The 26402-nt window shown below is 36.2% G+C and overlaps 4 protein-coding genes and 1 non-coding gene across 6 annotated transcripts; 4 read left to right on the top strand and 1 right to left on the bottom strand.

The window, feature by feature from the left end:
- Positions 1-43: 43 nt before the first annotated feature.
- Positions 44-116, bottom strand: TRNAA-AGC (transfer RNA alanine (anticodon AGC)). Its single transcript has one exon. It is a non-coding gene; the product is annotated as a tRNA-Ala (tRNA).
- Positions 117-1725: 1609 nt separating this feature from the next.
- LOC132181642 (agamous-like MADS-box protein AGL104) lies at positions 1726-4274 on the top strand. 2 transcript variants are annotated; one of them, XM_088516994.1, is made up of 9 exons: positions 1726-1950; positions 2046-2099; positions 2190-2208; positions 2296-2526; positions 2610-2671; positions 2832-2931; positions 3398-3448; positions 3615-3682; positions 3813-4274. In XM_088516994.1, exons 5-9 carry the CDS (start codon positions 2667-2669, stop codon positions 3937-3939), a joined length of 351 nt encoding a protein of 116 aa, XP_088373120.1. In that variant the 5' UTR covers positions 1726-1950; positions 2046-2099; positions 2190-2208; positions 2296-2526; positions 2610-2666; the 3' UTR covers positions 3940-4274. The 2 variants fall into 2 exon arrangements, with proteins under 2 accessions (XP_088373120.1, XP_088373119.1); XM_088516993.1 differs by lacking the exons at positions 2832-2931; positions 3398-3448; positions 3615-3682; positions 3813-4274 and having other exon boundaries at positions 2610-2667.
- A 2687-nt stretch (positions 4275-6961) lies between these two features.
- On the top strand, positions 6962-14220 carry LOC132182641 (formin-like protein 3). The gene is given in 7 exon segments (XM_059595943.2): positions 6962-7455; positions 9042-9798; positions 9887-10385; positions 10470-10672; positions 12265-12500; positions 12720-13602; positions 14141-14220. Coding segments are annotated over 7 exon segments (2793 nt in total). The 5' UTR covers positions 6962-7320.
- A 3018-nt stretch (positions 14221-17238) lies between these two features.
- On the top strand, positions 17239-18618 carry LOC132181479 (STOREKEEPER protein). Its single transcript, XM_059594720.2, has one exon. It carries the CDS (start codon positions 17261-17263, stop codon positions 18446-18448), a length of 1188 nt encoding a protein of 395 aa, XP_059450703.1. The 5' UTR covers positions 17239-17260; the 3' UTR covers positions 18449-18618.
- A 5023-nt stretch (positions 18619-23641) lies between these two features.
- LOC132182910 (putative terpene synthase 9) lies at positions 23642-26221 on the top strand. Its single transcript, XM_059596279.2, has 7 exons — positions 23642-23914; positions 24005-24251; positions 24332-24704; positions 24789-25007; positions 25120-25258; positions 25354-25602; positions 25726-26221. Exons 1-7 carry the CDS (start codon positions 23642-23644, stop codon positions 26014-26016), a joined length of 1791 nt encoding a protein of 596 aa, XP_059452262.2. The 3' UTR covers positions 26017-26221.
- The last annotated feature ends 181 nt before the right edge of the window (positions 26222-26402 follow it).

The raw sequence follows: 26402 nt of genomic DNA on the forward strand, positions 1-26402 counted from the left end.
CGACGTTTTGTGAAGAGTTTTGGAAAAGGGAAACAAAAAGAAATGGAGATGCGGGGTATCGATCCCCGTACCTCTCGCATGCTAAGCGAGCGCTCTACCATCTGAGCTACATCCCCTTGATGTTGTTAGCATGTTAGCATATAATTTGATTCTTTTAAATTTCTGCTTTGTTTAAAAAAAAAAAAAATTTGAAATGTACAGTGGTATGTCGTTTTTATGGGGGTTTGAGTTTTGAAGCTCTATTAGAGACAAGATTGCACCGCCAAGTTCAAATTGCTCACCTTGTTGTAATGCTTTGGTCTATGAGACCATGATAATGTGTGTAAATGCCAACAAGAGTGACACTTTAATTTACTTTTGTTTTCTTCACTGAATGTGGCAAACATGGTTGGGTAATTAGATCCTCTTCTTTTTCTCTCTTCAAGAGAGATTGTTAAAATGCTATTTAAATGACTTTTGAAATAAATGGTAATTGAACATGATATTAGAGCAAAATTCTTAAATTTAAACGTGTCTTATGTAAGTCCATGAATTGAAATGTTAATTAATGAAGTTAGATATCTTTGAATTAGGATCATCTCAATTTCATTTGAACTTGAGAATATTCAGTTAGTTATAGTAGATGGGTATTTTTGTCCCTAAAAAAGTGAGGAGACAAAAATACCCCTCTACTATAATTAACTGGATGTTATTCACTTCATTTGAACTAGAGAGGATCCTGTTCCGATATCTTTTGGGCACAATAGAATATTCTAAAACTCCTAGATGAGTAAAGTTCCCCCACAAAGTAGTTAAATGTTCACCTCCAACTGGAGTACTTACTAGCTTTAATTAAGTCCTATATGCTCTACACTAGTAAATATTAATTAAATTTAGGGTTAAATATTATTCCAGTACGTGTGATTTGCACCAAAATCAAATAGCTTTCTGGGTTTTCAAAAATATCGCAAATGATACTTGTGGTAAGCCAATAAACCCACTTGGTACCTTTGTCAAGATTCTGTTAAGTTTTTTAATGAAACGCCACGTTACCTTTACACGTGGGCACTACGTGGCGTGGTACTTGAGTTTTTGAGTGTCATGTCATATTTTATTTTTAAAAAAATCCCAAAAAAAAACTAAAAACTAAAAAAAAAAAAATACGCTGGGTGGCCAAACCATAGGGGGTGGTTTGGCCACCCTGTTTGGCCTGGGGGTGGTTTAACCACCCCAGGCCGGCCATATGAGGGTGGCCAAACTACTCCAAAAATAGTAAGTGGGCTTATTGGCTTACCACAAGTACTGGAACCCTTAAATTTATTATTTTTAATAGTTTAAGCTTTTGAAATATTTGACCATTTAACATGTTTTTTTTTTTCTTAACAGCCATTTAACATGGTTGGTTATAAGACCAATGGTCGTTATTTTGAGCTTTATCTTCATAATTTACCTTCCGTTTCAATTAAAATCAAGTAATTAAACTCACCCAATTTCCTACCAATTTAAGCTTGCCAAGGTCAGCATTCAATGTAAGAAAAATTAGGTTGTTTGCAAAATTCCAAGAATATCTACTAGTTTATGAGAAAATCTTACAGCAGCTGCCAAAGAAAATCCCAGTCATTATGGCTGAGGAATCTTCGACAATTGGCAAATCACCATAACAGCAGTCCCTTCTGCATGCCCTGAAAATTTAATGCACTGTCACCTTCTTATTTATCCTATGAACTCAGTTTATTTCGTCTGTACTGTACTCAAGAGCAGATCCTTTTCCTTCTTGTGATTGACAATGGTTCGCAAGAAGCTCCTGATGAAGAAAATTGATAATCCCAGCTCACGTCATGTAACATATTCTAAGCGTAGAGATGGGATTGTTAAGAAGGCCACTGAATTGTCAGTCCTATGTGGTACAGATGTTGGTCTTTTGATGTTTTCTCCTACTGGTCGTTTGACTTGCTTTGCAAGCAATGGAAGGTTGATAATATTTGATAATCTCTCTTTCATTATCCGCTGTTTTGCTTTCTGAAATACATCTTCTTCTTTTTTATTGGGTTTTGAAATTTCTATAGGATCGAGGATATCTTTCTTCGTTTTCTGGACCGGCCTAATGAATTACGAGGAGGGTGTGTTTTCATATCATTTCTGATTTCGTTTTTTGATTTAGCTGATATTATTTTGTCCTTTTTTTCTCTAACTTTTCTTTGAATGTGCAGACCAATTGAGAATGCCGAGGTAAATTTTCTTTCTGTCTCTGTTCTCTCTCTGTCTCTGTCTCTCATGGGAAAATTTACTTGGGTGTGCTGTGATTTGTATGTGCAGAATCTATCTGGAAGCCTCAAGAATTTGAAGTATGAAGGGGAAATCATGGAAAAGATAGAGAAGTTTGACTCTTTCTCTCTTTTTGTCGACACATGTACACACACGAACACCCAACTTCCATCTGTCAATGTCTTTCTTTCTGATGACAACAATTCATGTTGTTCTGTTTTCTTTCTTCATGGAAATGATTAATTCACTCGCTTGTAATGGCGTGACAAGCTCAGGCTGAAGGTATTGTTTAAATAATAATATATAGTTCTAGCTTTACAAGAATTTGCTTGTCATGTGATCTTAATCTCTGTTTGGCTTCATAGACTCTTGAGGAAAAACTCCATGAACTTAATCAGCTGCAAGAGGAAACACAGGAAAAAATGAGGTGAAAATTTCATTTTCCCTTATCTTTAAGAGTCTATACTCTGCAGAATTCACAAAAATCTGTGAATGTTAGGGCTAAATTTGTTATAATTGATTAAATATGCCAGTTTATGATTTCTTCTCTTCAAAAATGAAAAAAAAAAAAAAAAAAAAAAAAAAAGGTCTTACAATCCGGATGTGGAGAAGATAACCTCAGTTCATGAAGCTCTACTTCATCAGGAGTTCCTTACTGATGCTATTCAACGTATAGAGCAGCTGAAAGTAAGTGTGTCCTTCCCAGGTCATGTGAATTTGTCAAATCATTATTTATTTTAAAAGTTTAATTAGATAAGAAATGATAAATATAACTATTTAATTAATATTTTAACACTCATTTTTACATATGGGCTTAAACTTAATTTTTTCTGTTAGTTTAAGTTTTTGGATAAGCGATCATTTAATATGGTATCATAAATCATAGAAAATAGCAAATTTAGTCTTTTAATTAATATTTTAACAGTATCACGTTATGTTAGAAATTACGAAATGATTGTTTATATGCTGCGGTCATTCTCTCATCCTTCCATTTTTCAAAATTACCATTAGATTTGTAAGACTTATGTAGATCCGACACATGAATCCGATTTATCCAATATGTCTTTCGAAATGAGAGGATTGAAAAAGAACCGCAGCATACTGTAGAGCAGGTCTCTTGGAAATTAACAATCTTTCTTCTAACTTTTAACAGGGAAAGGTGCTTGGTAAACACACTGAGCCACAGAAACCTGAGAGCATTGAGGTAACATCTTGAAAATAATTATAAAAAAAAAAAATAAGGAAAGTCAATCTAGTGAATATAGATTAATAAAACAAAGATGTTATAAGCTTCCACACTTCACGTTTCGAAATAGTAATTGTTGTTTTGCATACAATATTCTAATCAGTTCCATGCATTATATTCATAGATACCTGCTCTTGATATAAAGGATGCAGACTTGATGACTGAAGACTCTGTAGATTCTGATGGAAGGAGGTACTCAGCTTTGATTTATTCATTTTAGTCAAACATGTTCTATAGCATGCAGCGTATCAGAGTAAAGGTCCTGATATTCTGTGTGTTGAGCCTCACTTATTCAATGGAAGTTTGCTGTTATGTTTCATAGGAATCCATTGCTGGATGATCATCACCTGCAAGAGACACTTTTACCATTGGGACCACACCTAAGTATTGACTACCTGAAAGCACAAAGCCACTGGAGCCTTCAACGTGGTGGCACATCCCAAGGTTGAACTTCAAGTGAGGGTGATTTGTCTAAGAGGCTCGAGCAAGAGTATTTTCATTGTGAAGCAGGATTTTGCAAAGGAAAGATCTTACCATTATAGCAGTAGACATAATATCTGTTACTGGAAAATGTTCTGCACTTCTTGTGTTTTAGTCCTGGTTTGAAATCTAAATATGTTTACTGTTAATCTCTGCAACATGGTTTGCTGTATAATTCTCAAAACAAAAGAGGCGTATTTGATGGTGTTGAAAATTGTAAGGCTCTGCTGTGTTTAATGTATCTTTCTTATTGCAACTCATCAATATTGTGTGGGCCAATGGAAGTTGTCATGACAAATATATCATGAGCTGTGCTGATGGCTTCCCTCATTAGTAATACTAATAGCTACCATAAATGATGAATTTTCTTGAAATTAATGATATGTAAATTGTGGCTTTGGTTTGTATTATGTGCCTATATGCACAAGACGCAAGTTGGGGTGTCATACGTTCTTAATTACTGACGTGACACCCCCAACATGCGTTGCGTGCGTACAAAATGAAAGCCTTACTCATAAATCATAATGAAGTTCATGTTGTAACTCCACATTATAATGGGATAGACCTTTTAGCAGCAATCCACCCTAGGGATGGAACAAAAATTTTAATTTTATGGGCCGAATGCATTTAAATGTTTGTAAGGGCTAATGTTAAAAAAATACATATAGAGTATAGAGAGGGAGGGAAAACTTCACTTACCGTCTATGATCTTTCACCATTTTTATAATTATACCTTTAAACTTAAAAAAATGTCAATTTATGATTACCATCTAGTTTGCAATGTCAACCCTCCCATTGAACTTCAGCATTAAATCACATGGTTGATGAGTGAAATCCCCAAAAATACTCTTAATATGTTTATAAAATTACAAAAATACTTTGAATTTGGACGGTAGTATTTTGGAGATTTCACTTCCTCTGTTATGATTTAATGTTGAATTTGGACAGAATAGTTGACATTGCAAACTTATGAAAGATGATAATCTTAAATTGACACTTTTAAATTGTAAGGGTATAATTGCAAAAGTAATGAAAGATCAGGGATGATGAGTAAAGTTTCCCAAAAAAAATACCAATTTTCCTCCTGAAACTGTTCCTATGGTGGCTTTCCTAAAATACTATTACAAATTTAGGCTTGGGGGACAAAACTAAAAGAAATAATTTTTGGAAGGTAAATAAACATAAATTTTTTTAAAAAAAAATTAAGAGAAATTTTAAAACTTTGAGGGCTACTTGAACTTCCACACCTGAATTCTACCTTTTTTTTTTTTTTTTTTTTTTTTTTAATTTATTTATTTAAAAAAAAAAACGAAATCCGAGGATTTCGTAGATTAAAGATTACGAGTATAAAGCTCTTACATAGTAGAGCAAAAAGCTTTTACAGAACAAATTATAAAGCTTTGCAAAATCCTTGCCACATGCTATGAGGTTACAAAGTCATAAATACAAACAAAAATTCTTACAATCAAATGCTATCGAAGACTTTAATCTTCCATTAACCCATGTACAAATTTAGTTAAAGAGCTGCTCTGAGCATACTAGATCGAAGACATAAGTAGCAACATTTTCTAACAAAATTTATTTAAACCAACTGTAAAAGGTAATCACTCACACCAAACTATTCAGACCATGAAAAATAATCACTCATACTTAATTATTCATTCTCGCTCACGAGGCCAAAGCCCCTGGATTCTTCCTAATGTCAAGGTGTCTGCATATTTTCTTACGTGGCAAAGTGTGATAGATTGTATTGATAGTTCTCATACCTGTCAAATACCAAAACGTGCATAAAATATGGGGTTGTCAAACTGTCATTACCCTTAATTAATTCTACCTCATTAATTTTTCCCAATATTTACTAATACAAAAGGCCTACACTTAAGTTACTGCTCCTTTTTGTAAGGGTTTTAAAAATATTTTTCTGTTTTTTAAAACATAAAACAAACGTTCTCATTTTTTCATCTTCCATTAATTCATTTCACGTCCATCTCTATCCATATTTTATTTAAATTTATCATTAAAACTGTAAGACCCACATATAAATCTTACAGATTTAATAATAAATTTGAAGAAAAAAATGAATGAGAGAGGGAGGAATAACATCTCTCTTTAATGAAAATCTGAAAGATTTACTTAAAAAAAAAAAAAGAAAAAGAAAGAAACCTTATAAATTTCAAGCCAACTCTATTTATTTTTTTATTGAATTCAAGAATGCATGCCAACTCTACCTAAAGACTCCAATTATAAACGAGAAGTGCTAAGAAACCAAATAAATGAATCTAAAAAAATTTTCAAACTAACATAGCAGACCGTGAGTGGCAGACAAATGAGAGAGAATTGTATTTTTTTTTTAATTTAAAAACCATTGTCACGTTAGTTTAAAAATTTTTCTGAGTTTATTTATTTGACTCTCAAACACTTCTCATTATAAACAATCAAGAAAAAAGAAAAAGAAAAAAAAATTCTAATGGTATTACTCACTTCTGCCAAAACCGACATTGAATTACATGCATATATATTCAGCTTATTATTTTAACAATTATTTTACCGTCCCAATCAACATTGTATAATCATTGTTACAAAAAAAAAAGAAAAATAAAAAGTGGGAAGAAATTATTGTGAAAACCCCAATTCCCAATAAAACAAAGACAATCTCACTAGCAAAAAAATAAAAATAAAAATAAAGACAAAAAGCCAAAAAAAAAACAAAAAGAAAAAAAAAAAAAAAAAGAAGCAAAAAACAAATAATGGGTGTCCCACATTGCTCTCCTCACGTCTCTCTGAAACTCTTATGTGTCATTCTCTTTCTCTCTTGTCACCTCTGGAAAACATGACACCTTTCGCATGAGCAAAAATCCCAACACGAAATTCTTCCATAGGAAAACATTGGAATTTTTATTTATTTATGTATTTGAAAAAAATTCAAAACTTTTTGGTACGACCCGAAAATTGAATTTGACATCATTTTCAGCTTCTCGGGTTGGCTTTGGAGCTTTGCATGATTTGGTTTCTTGATTCTTTTACGTTCGTTGGATTGGTTCGTGCAAACAAATTGCATTAACATTGTATTACATCAAAGATTTGATTCATGCTGTTGTTCGAATGCCAATTCTGAGTTTTTCAGATCGAGAGACCTCGAAACAATTGTGGGTTCTTCACAAAGTTGTAGGATCTGTCGTGGGGTATTCACAAGGTTGAATGCCATTATTGGAAGCAAAACGCTTTTTGAGAAGGAGAAGGATTATAGTTTTCTTTTGTTTGGTTTTGTTGGAAACGTTTTGAATGCTTCTTCCTTTTCACGTTCGATGAAATGAGAAGGAAAACATGTGGATTGAGTGATTTGGAAAGCAATGGGATTAAGAAAGGCTGGTTATGCGGTGGTTTTCGTGATTTTCCTTTGTGGGTTGTCAATAAGGGGTTCAGACGCGTGGAAATCAGAAACATTAGTTAGAAATGGAGGTTCCCAGGAGACAGACGAGCGCATGGTATGAAACTCATGCATTTACATTTTCTTCATTTTTTTTTGTTTTGTTTTTTTTTTGTTTTTAATTATGAGGAAAAATTATAGCTTTTTTAGATTTGAACCCATTTTGCAGTTTTGGTATTGGGATGTTAGCTGTTTGGAATAGGCTTCCTTTTGGCTCTGCTTGGTTTTTTGAAAATTGTCAAAGAAATAATGCTAGTTAAATTCCTAAGATTTATGGTTTCTGTCAAGCAGAGAATTTGGCAAACTAGTTTAACATAGAATGCTTTTTTATTCTGGATGATCACTTTGTTTAGACTATTAGTTGAATTTATTAGTCCTTACCTATGTTGTAAAGTTAAGTTTTGGGTATTATTGGATTGAAATGGATCAAAGGTGGCAAAAAGTACAAGAGAAGGTTGATCAAAATTCTCTTTAGCACCAAAAGAAAAAAGAAGTTCTTATCAATTCTGCAATTCTGCCCTTTCGTTCCATGACAACTTTAGAAAACTCTAATCTAATTTTTTTCCATGCCAAAAAGTAAAAACAGGGTCTCAGACAAATATCCTAAGTTGAGTACTTGAGCTTTCAAAATTCTTTACAGCTATATGACTAAGAAATAGTGTCATAAACATATCTTTTGGCATTGGTAGGAAGGAAAAGTAATTTTCTGAAATTAGGTCTTTACCAATGTCATAGTCTTGGAAAGGTCACACTATTCAGTCAAATGAGCAGGCGACAGAGTAAGAGGATGTAATATGAATGATACTCTTTTGCACTTTCATATGAAGCTGTGCAACCTATTTTGACCTTGTTTTTCTGCTGAAAGCAATAAGCATTCTTTAGCCTTGGAAGATTTGCTACCTGGGTGCTAGAGCATTCAAGGTTCAATTCTGATTGTTTTCTACTCTCGGTTGATACTAATAGTCAATTTGTCTATTCCCTAGGCGTGTGACCTTATTAGAAGCCTCATGCTATGAATGAGCAAAAGTGTGATTTTTTAGATATTCTATGATACAGGGAGAAATCAATATGCAAGTAACATCACACTTGGGGCTTCAAATGTTGTGGGCTTTCAGCCTTTCAAGCTATGTAAATAGGTTGCCCTACTATAAGTTGAAGGATCTGGCCTTTCTTAGTTGTTTCACTTGTTCTGAGGCTTTTAGAGCAGATAGAAGGAAACGACTTGCATATGATATAGGTTCAATCTCAACTAATATCTTTGATTGTTGACACACACCAAGAATGAATAGCTGCCATTCCAAAAATACTGAATACCAGATCTGGAACCAGATTTATTGTACCATTTGCAGGCAAACTGATGTATCTACGAAGATTAAATGATTTGAATTTGTTTTCGAAAGCACATGCTTGCTAACTTACATGCACTTAGAAAATGTTGCATAATCTTTTTTCTGCAAATATTTTATTTTATACAGTAAGGATTCCAGTTAATTGAGATAGACCTGTCCAGAGAAATAGCAAATGCAATTAAAGGAAGGCATGGAAATTTGATAGTTCTCAAACTGAAATCAGAGAAGATGGTAAAAGTTTGTGTGTAGGCTTGAATGAGTTAGAGAGATATTTCATGAAACATTCTGACTACAGGTGGAGCAGGTATCAACTCATTGCAGGAAAGAATTGCTAGACAGGAAAATGTCTGTCAAAGATTTTGACTTGTATATCCTACGGGAAGCAGTCAGGGATTCAAAATTAGCATTGGTGGCAGAAGGAAACATAGACAGACCTATAATAGTTCTACATCCCCATATGAAACAAACGGTTCTGGATTGCTTAGGAAGAAAAAGTCTTCTGCTTAATGTTCCTGGTGAGGAGGCCTGCTCCAAGAATTGGGTCATCAAGTGTGTTGATTTGCTTTTCAGTTTGCCAAATTCTCCTAGAAGATATCTGGCTAGTCAGTCGCTTCAACAGATAGCACCAAGACCTGCAACACCTCTAGCTCCAAGCCCAGCATCAGCATCACCTATTTATGCTCCAGCACCATCTGATCCAGCAGCTGCGAGTTCTCCATCTCCGAATCCAAGGCCCCCTGTTGAGCCACCAGAAGAGCCATCTCCCTCACCAGAGCTAATTGGCTTAGTTCCTCCAGCTCCACCTCCACCTCCTAAACATTTTCCACCTGTTGACCAACTTGTTCCACGAAACTCGTCAAAAAATGATAATGGCATTGGTGATGAGAAGAAAAGGGTTGTAGCTATTGCTGCAACTGCAGCAGGAGTTGTTGTCGTTGTTGCATTGCTCCTCTTTTGCTGTCTTAAGGGTAGTAACAAGAAAATTGGCCCAAGAGATGGAAAAAGAGATGAGAAGCCTCTTCTTGAATTAACCATGAGTGATTTCTCCACTGGTATGTATATATCAAGTCTTTTCAATTGATTCATCCAATCTGCAATTATAGTGCATGTTCTGATGATCTCTATAAATTAATCTTTCAGGTTCTTCACAAAAGTCTGTTGGTCTAGGAAATTCAAGTATCAAAGACTTATGTGCTGATATTGGAAAGAATCCTCCTTTGCTTACCAATTTGTCCATGAAACATGGAACCAGTGATTCTTTACTGGGTGGGTCGCCATTGTCAGAAGGTGCAGGACCAGTATCATTTCCTCTAAAACTTCCACCCGGAAGATCAGCTCCTTTGCCTCCTGCTCCACCAAGTCCGCCACCTCCTCCTGCTGCTCCTCCTGCTGCTCCTCAGCCCCCCCCACCTCCTAAATCTGCTCGCCCTCCTCCTGCTCCACCAAAAGTGCCTGGGAAATACCAACCTTCACGACTTGGACCACATCACGAAAGAAGTAATGGTTCTAGTGAGGGAGGTGATCTTGATGGTGAATCTGGAGCTCCAAAAGCCAAATTGAAGCCATTCTTCTGGGATAAGGTTCTTGCCAACCCTGATCAGTCAATGGTCTGGCATGAGATTAGTTCGGGATCATTCCAGTAAGGACACACCTCTATCTAACTTCAAATTCCATCAAGTCAAACCTGTCAATTTGATCACCAAATTATTTACAAATTTTGCAGGTTCAATGAGGAGATGATAGAGTCTCTATTTGGTTATGCCAACATGGATAAAAACAAAATTGAGCGCAAGAAAGATTCTGCATCCCTTGAACCTTCAATCCAGTACATTCAAATTATTGATGCTAAGAAAGCACAAAATTTATCAATTCTACTACGAGCGCTGAATGTGACAACAGAAGAAGTCCTTGATGCTCTTCATGAAGGTCTCTCTCTCTCTCTCTCTCTCTCTCCCTGAAGTGAGAAAACACATGCATAAAAAAAACTTCTTCAACTGTCAATTAAAGGACTGTTCAATTTGATGGTGTGCTCTTTATCCTCGGAGAGTTGTCCATTGATATCCACTCTTAAGTTCCAAATCTACCTTTATTATTCAGACTTTTTTTGTTCATGCTGTTTATGTGGCTTCAGCCCAAGGGATAGTCCGAACTGTATCGATGAGGAGCTCCCTTCATATTTCGACACAGACGAGAACTGCTCTGTATTTAATGCAATAGTTGATGCTGCTTCGTAATATAATGTGTTCTATGAAAAGCAAGAAATAATCGATGTCAGGTGCTTGATGAAAGTAGGACGTACAAGTAAACCTTCAAGATCTGAAATAATAGAAAGAAAAAAAAATCCTTGAATCTTCAGTTCAGATTTGAATAAACTTATTGTATCAATATTGAGATGAAAATTTATTGATGTCTCTAGCGTTGTATATTTCTGTGCTATCTTCTTTGTTCTTGATCATGCTTAGTGTTTTTTCTTGTATACATCCAGTATACTTGGGTCGAGCCCTTTGCACTTTTTAATAAATTTTCTTTACTTATTAAAAAATATTATCTGCTGAACCTGTTGGGAACTCAAGTAGTTTCTATTGAAGTTACTAGGTAAGAGTGAGTGTGAATTTTTTCTTTGGTTTTTATTAGAAATGGGTCTTGGGCCTAACTCAACCCAAAAGCTAGCTCAAGAGTTGAGGTTTTCCCTCACCTTATAAATGGACAATCTCCTTAATACCCAGGCAATGTGAGACTTCTAACACGCCCCCTCACGTGTGGCGGGAGGACATCCAAGCCAACACGTGCGACAATGGGTGACGGTGGGCCACAGCCAATTAATTGGGCTAGGCTCTGATACCATATTAGAAATGGGTCTTGGGCCTAACTCAACCCAAAAGCTAGCTCAAGAGTTGAGGTTTCCCCTCACCTTATAAATGGACAATTTCCTTAATACCCAGGCAATGTGAGACTTCCAACAGTTTTCCATAGTGGTTAATATATTAATTTTTAACGTCACAGTTTTTCGTAGTTAGTTAATTATGCTTGTTAGCACGCAGAGTGAAAAATTAAGCATATAGAAAAGTGTATAATACTGATAGATTTGGGATGTGGACCAAGGTTTTGCATGTTCATGTCTGTGTATTGTGCAAAGATCTGTGCTGCAAAGTTTTAATTGTTATTGTTCTGCCAGATGAAAGAAGCGATTTTAGGAAGAAAATGTATTTGGGGTAATTCTAGTATGTCGGCTACAGACCATTGATCCCCCATTACTATTCTTATGTACTGATTGATTCAAGTGAGCAAAATATGTTCAAGAAAATAATAATGAGCAACCACAACATAAATAGAACTAGTGTGAAACCTATGCACCAAAGAAACGATGAATAATATGTTTTACTTGCTATTCTTTTATGCTGGCCTATATGCAAGTTAGTGTCTTACTTCATATACACCTAGACGAAGTTGTTTAGTTATGGATATGCTTGTGTTGGGTTTAAAGGCATCAAAAGCTTATTATCAATTAATTGAATCAGGTAATGAGCTTCCTGTGGAGCTCCTTCACACTTTGTTGAAGATGTCACCAACAACAGATGAGGAACTGAAGCTCAGGTTATTCAGTGGCGATCTTTCTCGGCTTGGCCCTGCAGATCGGTTCCTAAAAGTGTTGGTTGACTTCCCATTTGCGTTTAAACGACTAGAGTCACTTCTGTTCATGAGTTCCCTACAAGAGGAGGTTTCTAACGTTAAAGAGTCCTTGTCAACTCTAGAGGTGAGACAATAGAAATGTGAATATATTGTGTCTCACATCTAATTTTATGTTGCAAGGTATCTCATACAATATGTCCTCTTTTAGTAGACATACATAAATGCAGGATTCTGGACTAGGTTATCCTCACGGTTTATATCGAGAATTGTTATGAGCTTGAATGTAGATCTAATGTTAGCCAGATTTTATAGTTATATAATCATGCCTTATCTTAAATGGCAGGTTGCTTGCAAGAAACTAAAAAGCAGCAGGCTATTCCTAAAACTCTTAGAAGCAGTTCTCAAAACTGGAAATCGCATGAATGATGGTACCTACAGAGGTGGTGCACAGGCATTTAAGCTTGACACACTCTTGAAACTGTCAGATGTAAAAGGAACTGATGGCAAGACCACACTACTGCACTTTGTTGTTCAGGAGATCATCCGTTCTGAAGGCATACGAGCTGTCCGTACAGCCAGAGCAAGCCAGAGTGACACCAGCGTGAAAACAGATGATTTTGCTGAGGATCTCACTGAGGAATCAGCAGAGCATTATCGTATTCTTGGTCTTCAGGTGGTTTCAGGTTTAAGCAGTGAACTTGAAGATGTAAAAAAGGCAGCATTTATAGATGCTGATGGCCTAACAGTTACAGTGTCAAAACTCAACCAATCGTTGAGAAAAACTAAAGATTTCCTAAATGCTGAGATGAGGAGTCTGGATGAAGAGAGTGAATTCCATCGTACACTAGCTAATTTTGTGGAGTGTGTGGAAGCTGACATTTCAGGGCTGTTGGGGGAAGAAAAGAGAATAATGACTCTGGTGAAAAGCACTGCAGATTACTTCCATGGGAAGGCAGGAAAGGACGAAGGCTTGCGTTTGTTTGCAATTGTACGTGATTTCTTGCGAATGTTAGATAAGGCATGTAAAGAGGTTAGGGATGCTGGAATGAAGGCAGTGAGCAGGACTCCAAAGAAAGCGGCAGCTCCAGCAATGTCGTCTTCTCCAGAAATCCATCAGCAGTTTCCAGACATACGTCAGCGACTATTTCCAGCAATAATGGAGCGGCGGAAGGACAACTCCAGCTCAGATGATGAGAGTCTATCTCCTTAGCTTTCGTTTCAAATAGGTATCTATATATATATATAAGAGCTTTGAATTGGCAGCTTCTCTTCCCCCCAACTCCATTCTTTTGAGTTAAAACAAAGCAGCTTCCTTGCATGTGCTTTGGCCCTTGGGTGTAGCTCATTAGCTACAAGGAACTTCTAAAAGATTTTGCATCAATATCTGCATCAGCGACTCTAAGCTAATGATCTATGAGCCCACGAGGGTTAGTTCAAATGGTCACTCGTTTGGTGTAATATCACGAGATTGAATATTTTATTAGTATTTTTTTAATGCATTGTTGAGTTACTTTGCACAACAAATTTGCTGAGCACCGTAACAACTAGTCAAATTCTTAGCTAAAATGAGTAGCCATATATATAGATTTTTTAAGTATCTTTTGCTACAAATGTGAGTGCTCATGTCAATATTTTTGGAAGTAGCTCTCAGAACCTCCATTTTGTCCAAACTAGAAATTTTGCTGAAGATCAAGAGCTTCCTCAACAGTCATATATGTGAATTATTCTTACAAATTCTTTTCTTATCTTTGGCACCCCATTCAGGTTGGAATTCCCGCAGAACTGAAGTCCATATCTCAGCTTCATCCAGCAAACAGAATGCAAAGTTGGAGTTTCATTCTTGATATCTCGGTACATGATATTTGTCAGCTGATGGAAGTTCTAATTTTGATGGCTGAAAAGGGACCTGTGTCGTGTACATTTTCAGTGATGGCCGAAAGATTTTGGTTGTACAGAAACTTGAAGTACCTACTAAACTGTATCTTCTTCATTTATCTGTTATGATTTGTTCTCTTGTTGTTAAACCCAACTTGTTGGATATGTGATGTGCCCCCCATGTTCGTCCATGTCCTTCTCATGTACACCACAAAGCTCCCGTCTTGTCCTTCTGGTGTCTTGGAACAGAGTTGGGTTGTATCAGATTATGTTGTCTCCTTGCTCTATCAGATTATTATAGTTACTGCTTTCAGAAACTTAATTGCATGGTGTCTACAAGACTACACCTTTAACCTCAGACCATCCCAAGACTAAACAACAAGTTGCCCATCAAAGGAATTTGGGCAAAGTTTTCTATAAATTGGGTAGAAGGAATTGATATTTGTCTCTTAGAGTGAGAATTACATTTTTTTGTAAAGATAGATGTGAGTTTAATAAATTAATTTTTTCAATAAAAAATGTCTGCTTTGTCAAATTACTTACTTTTTTTATTTTATTTGAATATGTTACGACATTTAATTTAAAATAAGGGTTAATTACCTTTTTAGTATATATGTTTTCACATTTTTATTTTTTCTACGGGTTTTAATTTATATCATATATGGTACTTAACTTATGGGTAAACACTAGTTTAGTACCTCCGTCACTAATCCGTTAGCTAAATTAACAGACTGTCATAGGATAGTTTCGACTACCCCTACGGCTAGTTTGGGGGCCTTGAGGCCTGAGGGTGGTTCGGCCACCCTCCAATAGCAAAACAAGGGTGGCCGAAACCACCTCCAAAGGCATTGGGGGTGGCCGAGCTACCTCTTGAAGCCATGAGGGTAGTCGAACCATCCTCAAACTAGCCACAGGGGGTCATTCTGTTAATTTGGCTAATGAAATGATGACGGGGGTACTAAACTAGCATTTATTTATAAGTAAAGTATCATCTGTGATGTTCCCAAGGGGTAGCTTAATTGGCTGTGGACCACGCCTCATGTTGAAACTTAAGTGGGAAAAAATAAAAATGTAGAAACCTCGATACTAAAAAGATAATTAACCCTAAAAATAATTATGATTTTAAGATGTTTACCTTATAAAATTAAGATCTTAATATAGATTAAAATCTAATGAAGTTCCTACTAACAAATGTTAGCGGTGGTGCCTATAAAAAGAGCATCCCAACAAAATTAGGTAAAATATTTAACTATATTTAGTTTAACTACTACTTTTTCAAATCAGATTAACAAAAACAAGCTGTTAAACCTGATTTTTGCCTCATATTAAATTATTAATTAATTAAATGTACACAGCACAAATTTTTTTGGGGTACATGCTGACGATGGTCCAAAGAAAAGATCCACACCCGACAAAAGGACAACAAAAGGACAATTAGGACCTTCTTTCAACAATAGTCTGATTTATAGTTAGAGGTGTAAAGGAGAGCGGATAATTCGCTATGACTGCTAATTATCTTAACCACTTAACCGTTATATCGTCTAGTGTTAGAGGTTAGCGGTTATTCGGTTTACTAACTGTAACTACTAACCACCTTTTTATCTAATATATTTTTATAATTATAATTATAATAGTATTTATACATATAATATAATCAATTGATCATTAAATCACTTTTTTTTTTTTTTGAAATACTTAAATCATAATTTGAGTATTAATATATTATCACTAGAATTTATATGATTATATAATATAATCAATTGATTATTAAATCATTTGATTATATAATAACAAATTATATATATATAATATGACATAACTCATAAGTCATAAATATGCAAGTTCATACTAATATAACAATTAAGTATCTAAAGACTTAGTTCCAATGAATGATATAAACTTATAAGCCCATATATGTTATAAATTATAATTATATATATATGCAATTATGCATATTGAATAATATAAATATATAAGATCAATACATAATCATATTTTTCAATGACAATTCAAATACTTATTAAAGTTAATTATGTTATTAATGTATAATGATAATGTGATTCGTATAATATAAAATTAAGTGATTGACATTGATTTAAACAATGTGTTACTTATAACTACAATTAAAGTATTAATGTATTATTATTCTAATTTATATAATTATATAATAACAAATTATACATATATAATATGATTTGTATAATATCAAGTTTTATTCAATTCTATTCTCTATTTTCAATTCATTCGTATAATATCAATTGTATAATATCAAGTTAATCATTTTTTTTAAAACTATTTCTCTTAATTTCTTAGTAATTTTTTAAACCAATTGTTTTATGTCAAACCAATGGGTATATATTCATCATTTCCTTGATTTCATCTAATTAACCTGAAGTCCTAACACTCTCTCTCTACCGCCTGCCTCCCTCTCACTCTCACTTGTCACTATGTCTCCCTCCCTCACACTCTCATCATTGTCTCTCTCCCTCTCACTCTTGGCACTGTCTCTCCTCGTCGGTGACTGTTGCCGCTCGCTAAGACTGTCTCTCCTCGTGGGTTGCTGTCACTGCTCTGTCTTTGTCGCCACTCGCCGTCTCTATCTCATTGTTGCCGCTCAATATCTCTATTGCTGCTCGCTGTCTCCGTTTTGTCTATTTGTCGTTGCTCTGTCTCTGTAAGCCTAAAAGGCAAAAAAAAAAAATCCAAAAAAGTCCAAGCCCAATTTTAAAAAAGCAGTTATAGCGAGCGGTTATATGTTTTACTAACTGCTAACTGACAGTTAGTAACTAACCGCTAATCGCTAGGCGGTTATGATTATAGTTAGTGAAATTTATTAACCGTTAAGGTGGTTACGGAACCGCCTTTACACCCTTAATTAAAGGCAATATACCCAGTCATCCAACGACACGTCGTAGCAGTCTCGGGCCTAAACCCTACTACCACGCAATATAAAACCCCTTCTACTCCTCTGTTCTCTTCTCCCTCGATCGTTCTGTGTCTCTGGCGATAATGGCTCCGAAGCGTCTCAAAGAAGACCCACCACCCGCCACTGCTTCTTCTGGGGAAGAAGAAGAGGAAGAGTCCGAGAACGAAGCCGTTTCAGAAGAAGAAGAAGAAGAAGAAAAAGAAAAATCTGAGAATGAAGAAGAAGAAGAAGACGATGATGGCGAAGAGGAGGAAGACGAAGAAGAAGAAAAATCCCCTGTGGGAAAGCCTACTGTAACCCCGTCCAAACACCAACCGTTATCCGGGTCTGAAACCGAGTCCGGGTCCGGGACGGACTCCGAGTCCGGCTCCGACCCCAAGTCCCCGCCTTCCCCGTCCGGCTCCGCCTTCACCATCAAGCCGATAGCGTCCAAGCCCATGGCCAACGGTCCACTCAAGCCCACAAAGGCCAACAACAACACTCCGATAACTGTTTCCGGGTCGTCGAAACGCGCGGCAGAGTCCGATCCGGATAAAGCAAAGGACTCGAAGAAGAGAAAGGTAATATCATCGTCGTCAACAACAGCAACCAACGGCGACGATGAGGACCCGAAGAAGGTATCCGGACCCGGAACTGGGGGAATCCCACGGCTGTGGGGCGAGGAGGACGAGCTGGCGGTGCTAAAGGGCATGATCGAATACGGGTCGAAGACAGGGTCCGACCCGTATTCCGACATGGGCGTGTTCCACGAGTTCATCAAGAAGAGCCTCCGCGTCGAGGTTTCCAAGTCCCAGTTGATGGACAAGATTCGGAGGATGAAGAAGAAGTACCAGACCAACTTTGACAAGTTCGGCCATGACATGGTCTTCTCCAAGCCCCACGAGCGCAAGTCCTTCGAGCTCTCCAAGAAGATTTGGGGCAGTCAGACCACTCCAAAGCCCAAAACTAATCCTAAGGCGGTGGCAGTGGCATTGCCGAGCCAAGAGGTGGTGGTGAATGGGGGAGGAGTGGAGGCGTTTTGGGAGGGTTATCCCAGTTTGAGGGCGGCATTGGAGACGACGGCGGAGATGGGGTTTCCGGGTTTGTCGGGTTTGGGGACGGAGACGAGGTTTGTGAGGGAGTTGATGGCGAGTATTGGGAGTGAGAAGCTGAAGGAAATGGAGGACAAGTGCAAGGAGGTGAGGATGGCTCAGCTGGAGGTGTATGTGAAGAGGACGGAATTGGTTCAAGAGCTAGGGGAGGTCGTTTTGGAGGCAATGAAAAGGAGGTAATCTGTGGTTTTTGGTTTTATGTTTGGTTTATTTTGACGGAAAACTGGTTTTGTTTGAAACCCTTTGCGTCGAATTCATATGGGTTTCGAAATTTTGGTTTAGATGATGTTAATACATTGAAATATAAGTTTTTGTTACGTGGGATTATTTCATATGAGTGGTTTTATTGTTTTGGGTTGTTTGGCATTTGCAGTATACCCTGATAGAAATTTATTTGATGTTGTGCTTTAAATTCGGGTTAATAAACTTCTCATCCATTGAGAGTATACTACTAATCTCTGGCACTCTGTTCTTTACTTACTCGGTGTTTTTTTTGCGATGCCTAGTAACATTCTAGAGCGGGAACTTTCCGAAGAGGTATTATTTCCTGCTTTATTAATGTGGAGCATTTGAAGAGAAAGTAGCTTCTCATAAATCCTCTTTTCTGAGATCTCTTTTGGATTTGGATATTGTACATGTTCTTAACTTTTCTTAGTGGATCTGGTAGATATGAACATATGATTAACTTTTTAGATTGTAGAAGCCTATAGGGTGTTCAACGATATGCCCTTTTCTTTCAATAAAATTATTACTCATAAAAAAAAAAATATATAGGAATATGCACATTGATGGATTGTATGAAGATTTGCTTATAGGTCGACAGACTGTTAATGTGGTCAATCTTTTTAACTTGAATCTGGTTAAGAAATTAACTTTGTTTTGAATTATTTTTCTTATAATTAAATCAATCTTATTAAAGCGCAGATGGCCGCAACTTAAGTATACAAGGAGTATACAAGAGAAACACCCATTTCGAGAGAGCGAAAGCTTGTCTCTAGAGCTTTGTTTTTTAATTGGTAAAGAGCATTAACTTGTTTCATTGTTTCATTGTTAAAGGAAGTTTAATGAGCACTTTGATCTAGGGAGATAGATGTTAGTTATGTGAGAGGCTACCATAATAAAAATTGGTTTCCATGTTTCATGGTTTTTATAAACATTTGACTTAAATTTGTATGAAGCCTTGGTGCTGGTTCAAGTCTTCTCCCCAAGCATCCCCCTTTTTATTTTCCTTTTAAATAAAAGTAGGGGTGCAACAGGAGTACTTTCTATTAGATTTTGCCCTTCTCATGGGGATCAATAAGCTTGCATAAGCTGTTGCAAGTTGTTGTGACTTCAATAATGGTAAACAAATTGAAGCCCATTTTGAAGTTTGCACTTTTGTGCCTAGAAGACAGGTTGAAGGTTACACTTCTCATTAACTAGACTTAAAGAGAGAATCTAGTTGGATTTATCTCACCTGATAGTGGGTGGATATGATCCTCCATTGTTTATCAGCTTGTCCTCAGGTCTCTGCTTTGGTCTAGTCCATGATTCTTACTATCTGTTTGCTCTTTCTCTTCACTCTGGCTGATGTCTACTTTCATTATCAGGTTAAATTGATATTTAGAAAGGGATTAAGTAGGAGTATAATTGTTTTCATTGAGTATCTGTGTGTCAAGGCAGGATCTGTTAAATTGGGATGAAAGTAAAGAAAAACCCTAGTCTGAGCATGTCATAGTGCTTTACCAACTGGGTTGATTCAAAATTTGATGATTATTTTCCAAGTCTTCTACTTTCAACATCTAAAGTGTCTTTACTATGCAGACCATTTTAGATGAAGCAGCCTCATCCCAGTTTAGAGAAACTAGTTGGTTGCATACAGAGTCCTTGTAGCATTGTGTTTTTTACCTATCCTGCTATAGCCTTAATATGGAGACATGGACTCCACTGAATAGCTTTGGTGTAACTCGTAAGTAAATGGGTGATTTTACATGGAATCCACTGAATAACCTTTGTAGATAGGCCAGGTTGCAGGCGAAGTCCAAGCTTGGGTATTGTTTTGGTTTAAAGTCTAATTCGTCATTGTGACTGGCCTATAACCCGCTTTATTATTATTTTTTTTTAATTTAATTTAATTTTTGTTTTTTTTTGCAAAAACGTCTTAAAAATAGTAAATAATAATAATAATAATAATAATAATAATAAATAAAGGTTATAGAAAAATAGTCATAAAATGTTACTGGTTAAAAATTAATTCTCTTCCAATTCTCACGCTTCTTTTCAACGACTATAAACGAAAACAGTTTTTACCCATATTCAAAGCTTAATCCTATATATAGATTTACTAGCAAAAAAAATTGAATTCTCATTGATTCAAAATCCTATAGATTTACTAGCAAAAAAATTATTTTAATTTGACTATTTGTTTTTTTGATTTCCCAATTTTAATGTTCAGGCTAAATATGTCAAGTATGGCCTTTTGAATGGGTGGATCGAATTAAAGCAACATTAAATACAAAAATAACACTTGTCACACTTTTACCATGTCAATTGTCACAATTATAACACTCATACAATGTCACTTGTCAAGATTTTAGGTACCGTAGATTTCCTTTCTCATGGTTTCTGCTACTATAAATATATAGAGAGAGAAAGAGAGAGCCAATTCAATTTTAAACATACCACTTGTCACCATTTTAAATTGTTACTTGTGGCAATTCCAAGGTATAATTTTTAAGGCTTCTACTATTATATAAAATATATTGTTTGGTCTTAAAATTTGGCCATATATATATATATATTTGGTGATCAAAACTTGGGTTATAAAACATTTCAACACCCTAGTCTTTCAGTGTAAAAAGTTGTCTTTTTATGTAAATTGCAAATCTATCACATAGACTCTCTTTATGGAATTCATAGATAAAGACTTTAAAGATTAACTTGAGAGCATTGTCAAATCGTTACCTTCGTGTGTTGACTAGTTGTTCCACTGAAGGTTCGAGAGCAGCTTTATTTGGCCTTGCCTACATTAGGTGTTCAAGTGAACTCCTAAGAGCTCCATTAGTAGAGTCTATCACTTGACCGTGCTTACATTGATGGATTTAGTGGACTTCTAGAGAGCTCTATTACTAGAGTCGTCACCTAGCCGTGCTAACACTAATGACTCCAAAGGACTTCTAGAGAGCACCGTCACTTGGACCGTAACCTGAACTACCCTTAAGCCCCTGAGTTTTTTAGAAAAGTTAGCAATGAAACCCTAGCAACCATTCTTATTTATTTCGGGTCTCCAGATTTATGTAATGTGTTGAAGCCAATTTTGTGCATTTTCTCTCCTTCCTATAAGTGCTTAAGGATGCTCTTTCTCTAAGGTTAAGCAAGCATATCAAGAATTTATTCTAGAGCCTTTTAAGAGGTTGCTTTGTTGAGCCAGGAGATTTTGTTGAGAGCCATTGTACCTTTCCCTCTCTTGGAGTTTGTTAGTTTTCAAACCACATTCATTATAATTCCTTCGGCCCATTTGAAGTTTACCAATAAAGAAATCACATGTAGAAGATTGGCTGGTGAGAAGCTAGAGCTTATATGGGAGATAGGGAGGCAACGTGTGGTGGGGGGAGTGAGTGAGAAAGTTCCTCTCTCATGTGAACACAACTGCCCTTTTCGCAAACCCAAGTTGAACTTAAGAGCATTTACATTGGATTCTTTAAAATTTTCTTCAAATTTTGAAGAATAACTTTCGTTATAGCTAGGCTTTTGATTTTTGCTATAAATTAACGTGCTAGAATAGTAGAATATGTACCCGGCCGTCAATTCGAGTGAATAACTACACCCACATGCATATTGACCAATGAGTAACCATTTCTTCCTGCAACAATTAAGAGTCAATTTTCTCGACCACAAAAACTGTGTGGCTAGCTGTGCCGCGTCAAACGTGATCAAAAGATTCAAAAATACTCGTTTTTGGCATCTTTAATTTGATATACTGTACTTATATAGGGAATGGTACTTATTTCGATCTTTTATTATATGTAATTTTTTATCTACATACTTTTGCATGTAAAATTTATGCCATTAATCAAACATCCAATCCAATAGTTCTCAATAGGTAGCTCGATTGGCTGAGACTACGCCTAATGAAACGGAGATTACTAGTTCGAATTCTCCTCCCTCCCTCTTGTGCGGACATGTCAAAAAATAATAATAAAAAAAGATCTAATCCAATATGAAAATCAAAATCAATAAGGGGATGAAACCCTTAACATATCTTATTTTAGCATAAAAGGCAATAAATATTTAAGATCCTAGCCAATATGAACATCACAATCAAAGTCATTAAGGAAATACAGTCACTCCCACATACAAAGGAGGTGGCCACCAAGAAGGGATGATCGTGCGCTCACCCCTCTCTTTCGTTAGCGTGGTCGTACTTTCATACTACAAATATATATAGTGCGCTCACCCTTTCCTGTTTTGAGCGCTTTCTTTCACTGGAGCTAGCTATGACGGCCAGTCAATTAACCAATAGAGTTGAGATTGCGTATAGACACACAGGAACCTCAACTTCCAATTGGTTCGCTTGGGCGATCAACCCTACACAAGACAAGGAACGGTACGTAGGAGCACAAGCCCTTGTGGCCCATCAAAACTCCAGTTCAGCCATCCACGCATACACATCCCCTGTGAGTGGATATGGAACAATTTTGGCAGAGGGCCCTTAGAGCTTTGTGGTTTCAGGTCTGCTCGTAGGTGGGGCATTTTGGAGAAGAAAGCTACAATAGTGATCACGTACACGTGATGACTGTTCCGCGAGTCAAAGCGGCTTTGACTTGCAATTGGTCGAATTATAAAAATTTGAATGTTTGGGTGTACATTACAAAAATTGAAACATTAGAGATCAAATTGAAAATCGTTTCAAACTTTAGAGGGTAAAGTGTAATTTTTCTTATATATAACCTACTTCTGAAAATGTTTCATATGGATGATATTAGGGGTCAAATATAATTTTAAAATAAAGTCTTAAAAAATATATTTTCTAACAACCAATTTATGATTAAATTTTCAAATTATTATATAAAAACATCTTAGTTTGGTATCAGTCATATTCAAAAAATTATAATATAACTCAAAACCGACCAACAGAAATACATATACATATAGTAATTTTTGTCATGTACTTTTCTTTTTTTTTGGAATCTTGTGATAAACGTGCAACTAAATTAAGTTTTCCCTTGAATCTTTGCTAGATCCAAGAAGGGAATCTACATGCTTTTTTAATTAATAATTTTCCCAAATTGTTCCCATGAGCGTTTTCCTCGTGACAAAAGTACAAATAAACTGTTTATTTGATATACTATATAAGCAGAAGAGTTATATGTTTCTTCAATAACTTTGCTCAACATGTTCATGAGATTACCATCGAGCTTTCCCATGAAAATAACGATTTCCTCGGCCTCCTCCACCTCATGTGGCATTACGCTTAACTGCCCAAGAAGGGTAGTTTGGCCACAGCATAGAAGAAGAAGCAAGCAAAGCCTCCCAATAATCCCGTCCTTCATGATCGTCTCAAAGTTGAATGCAGAGTTACAGCAAGTGCATCCACGGCGATCAGCTCAGTACCATCCCAGCATTTGGGACCTCAAACTCATTGAGTCCTTAAGCACCCCCTACACCGTAAGTCCACTTATTCTCACGTCTTAAGTCACCGCTTATTTCAAAGAGTGTTTCTTAGTTTAATCATTTAATCAATACATCATCTTGCAGTTTGAGTTGTATGGCACCCGAATGGAGGAGTTGAAACGAAGCGCTAAATGCTTGCTGACGTCCACCAAAGACCCTTGTGCTCTATTAAACCTTGTTTCCACGATGCAGCGGTTAGGAGTTGCTTACCACTTTGAAAAGGAGATTGAAGAGGTTCTTGCTCTTTTGTATCCACATCTCACTACCAATCTTCACATCACTGCTTTGCAGTTTCGAGTTTTAAGACAACATGGTTTTTCGATTACCTCAGGTGATGTCATAGTTTCACCAAATCCATATCTTTTTCATTTTCTTTTCATGAAGCATGTCCGAGTGATTTTGGCAAAACAGACGCGTTTGACAAATTCAGAAGCAGCGATGGGAGATTCATGGACAGCTTAAGCAGTGACATGGAGGGACTTCTTAGTTTGTATGAAGCCTCTCATCTTGGAATGCATGGAGAAAATATTTTGGAAGAAGGCAAGGATTTTAGCATCAAAAACCTGAAATCTTTGATGGGAAAATTGGACAGTGTTTCAGCTAAGCAAGTGAAACAGTCACTGGAAATCCCCCTGTATTGGAGGATGCCAAGAGTTGAAGCTCGGAGCTTCATTGATGTGTATCAAAGAGATATGGCAAAGAACTTGACTTTGCTTGAGCTGGCTAAACTGGATTACAATTTAGTGCAATTTGTATATCAACAAGAAGTTAAAGAGTTATCAAGGTAACGTTTATTTTCATCCATATTCATGCTTTCATGGAAGACTTGCAGAAAGATTGACATCTTTGAAATTTGATTCATATATAGGTGGTGGAGAGAGTTGGGTTTTAAAGATAAGCTAACTTTTTCAAGGGACAGGTTAATGGAGAATTATTTGTGGGCCATGGGGATGATTTTTGAGCCCCAGTTTTCCAAGTGCAGGATAGGCCTCACCAAATTTGTATGCATATTATCAGCTATTGATGACATGTATGATATATATGGATCGCTGGATGAGCTTGAATGTTTCACTGATGCTGTGGATCGGTATAATAAAAGCATGATTATACAAGTTAATTTATTTTTATTTTGTCCAAACCATCTCTTGGATCATAATATATACTTTTCCTTTCTTTTTTTTTGTAATATTTTTGAGCAGATGGGAAATGGAGGCCATGGAGGACCTTCCAGAGTACATGCGGATTTGCTATCTTGCCATGCTTAACTTTGCTAATGAAGTGGTCTTTGATGTTCTCAAAGATCATGGTTTGAATTCGTTCCCCTACATTAAGGAAGCGGTAAGCCATAAACATAAAAACAAAAAACAAAATTGAAGTCAATTGTTCAATGCATGTCGTGGGGGGTGTAATCAATATTGTTGTTTTCATGGCAGTGGGCAAATCTTTGTCGATCATATTTGGTAGAAAGACGATGGTTTTCCAGTGGATACACTCCAACTGTGGACGAGTACTTAGAAAATGCAAGGATTTCTGTGGGTGGTCCTTCAGCCATAGTCCATGCTTATGTTCTGCTTGGGTGCACCATATCTAAAGACGCACTTGATTGCTTAAAGCGTGGCTCTGAGCTTATATATTGGGCATCCCTCATAACTCGACTAAGTGATGATTTGGGGACTTCCGAGGTACAAATATTTGCAATTAAGCAACAAAATTTGACAATATTGGAAGAAGTACATATTTATATATTAATAATTAATTATATTGAGATCACTTTTTACTATACTTTCTGTTTCTTCAATTGGTAGGCTGAAAGCAAGAGAGGTGATGTGGCGAAATCCATAGAGTGCTACATGGTACAAGAAAGTGTATCCAAAGAAGAAGCTCAAGATCACATAAAGAGATTAATCAGCTATTCATGGAGAAAGCTGAATGAGGAGAGTGCCAAAAATTCCATGCCAAAGTCCATTGTCAAGATGTCATTAAACATGGCTCGCACTGCTCAGTTTCTCTTTCAAAATGGAGATGGTATTGGGACATCGACTGGGGTGGTTAAAGATCATTTGACCTCGTTAATTATCAAACCAATCCCCTACTGAACAAAAATAGTGTGAGCAAAGTACTGAATTAATTATCATGATTCATAAATATTTGTTAGTACAGAAATGTAAAACAGAGAAATAAATGCTCAGAAAGTAAGTTATATAGGCCCTTTCCTTAAAAAGTTATTTGTCCCACCAATTATAATCAATTGGATTGTACTGATTTGTAGCAAACACTTCTCCAAGATACAAAAGAAATAAATGTTTCCATTAAGTTGTCTTTTTTTCGTGTGAGACTCTTTTCTTTCAACACTCTTTAAATACCTTCTATTATAAAATGTTCCCAAAACAAACACGTGTGCACGCACACACTCACACACACCATTATGATAATTTTGAAAATCCCTCACTATTTTCAAAAATTAAAACACAGCTCGACTACT

The sequence above is a fragment of the Corylus avellana genome, chromosome 5 (genome assembly GCF_965113065.1).
Source record: "Corylus avellana chromosome 5, dhCorAvel1.hap1.2, whole genome shotgun sequence".
Taxonomy (NCBI): Eukaryota; Viridiplantae; Streptophyta; class Magnoliopsida; order Fagales; family Betulaceae; genus Corylus; species Corylus avellana.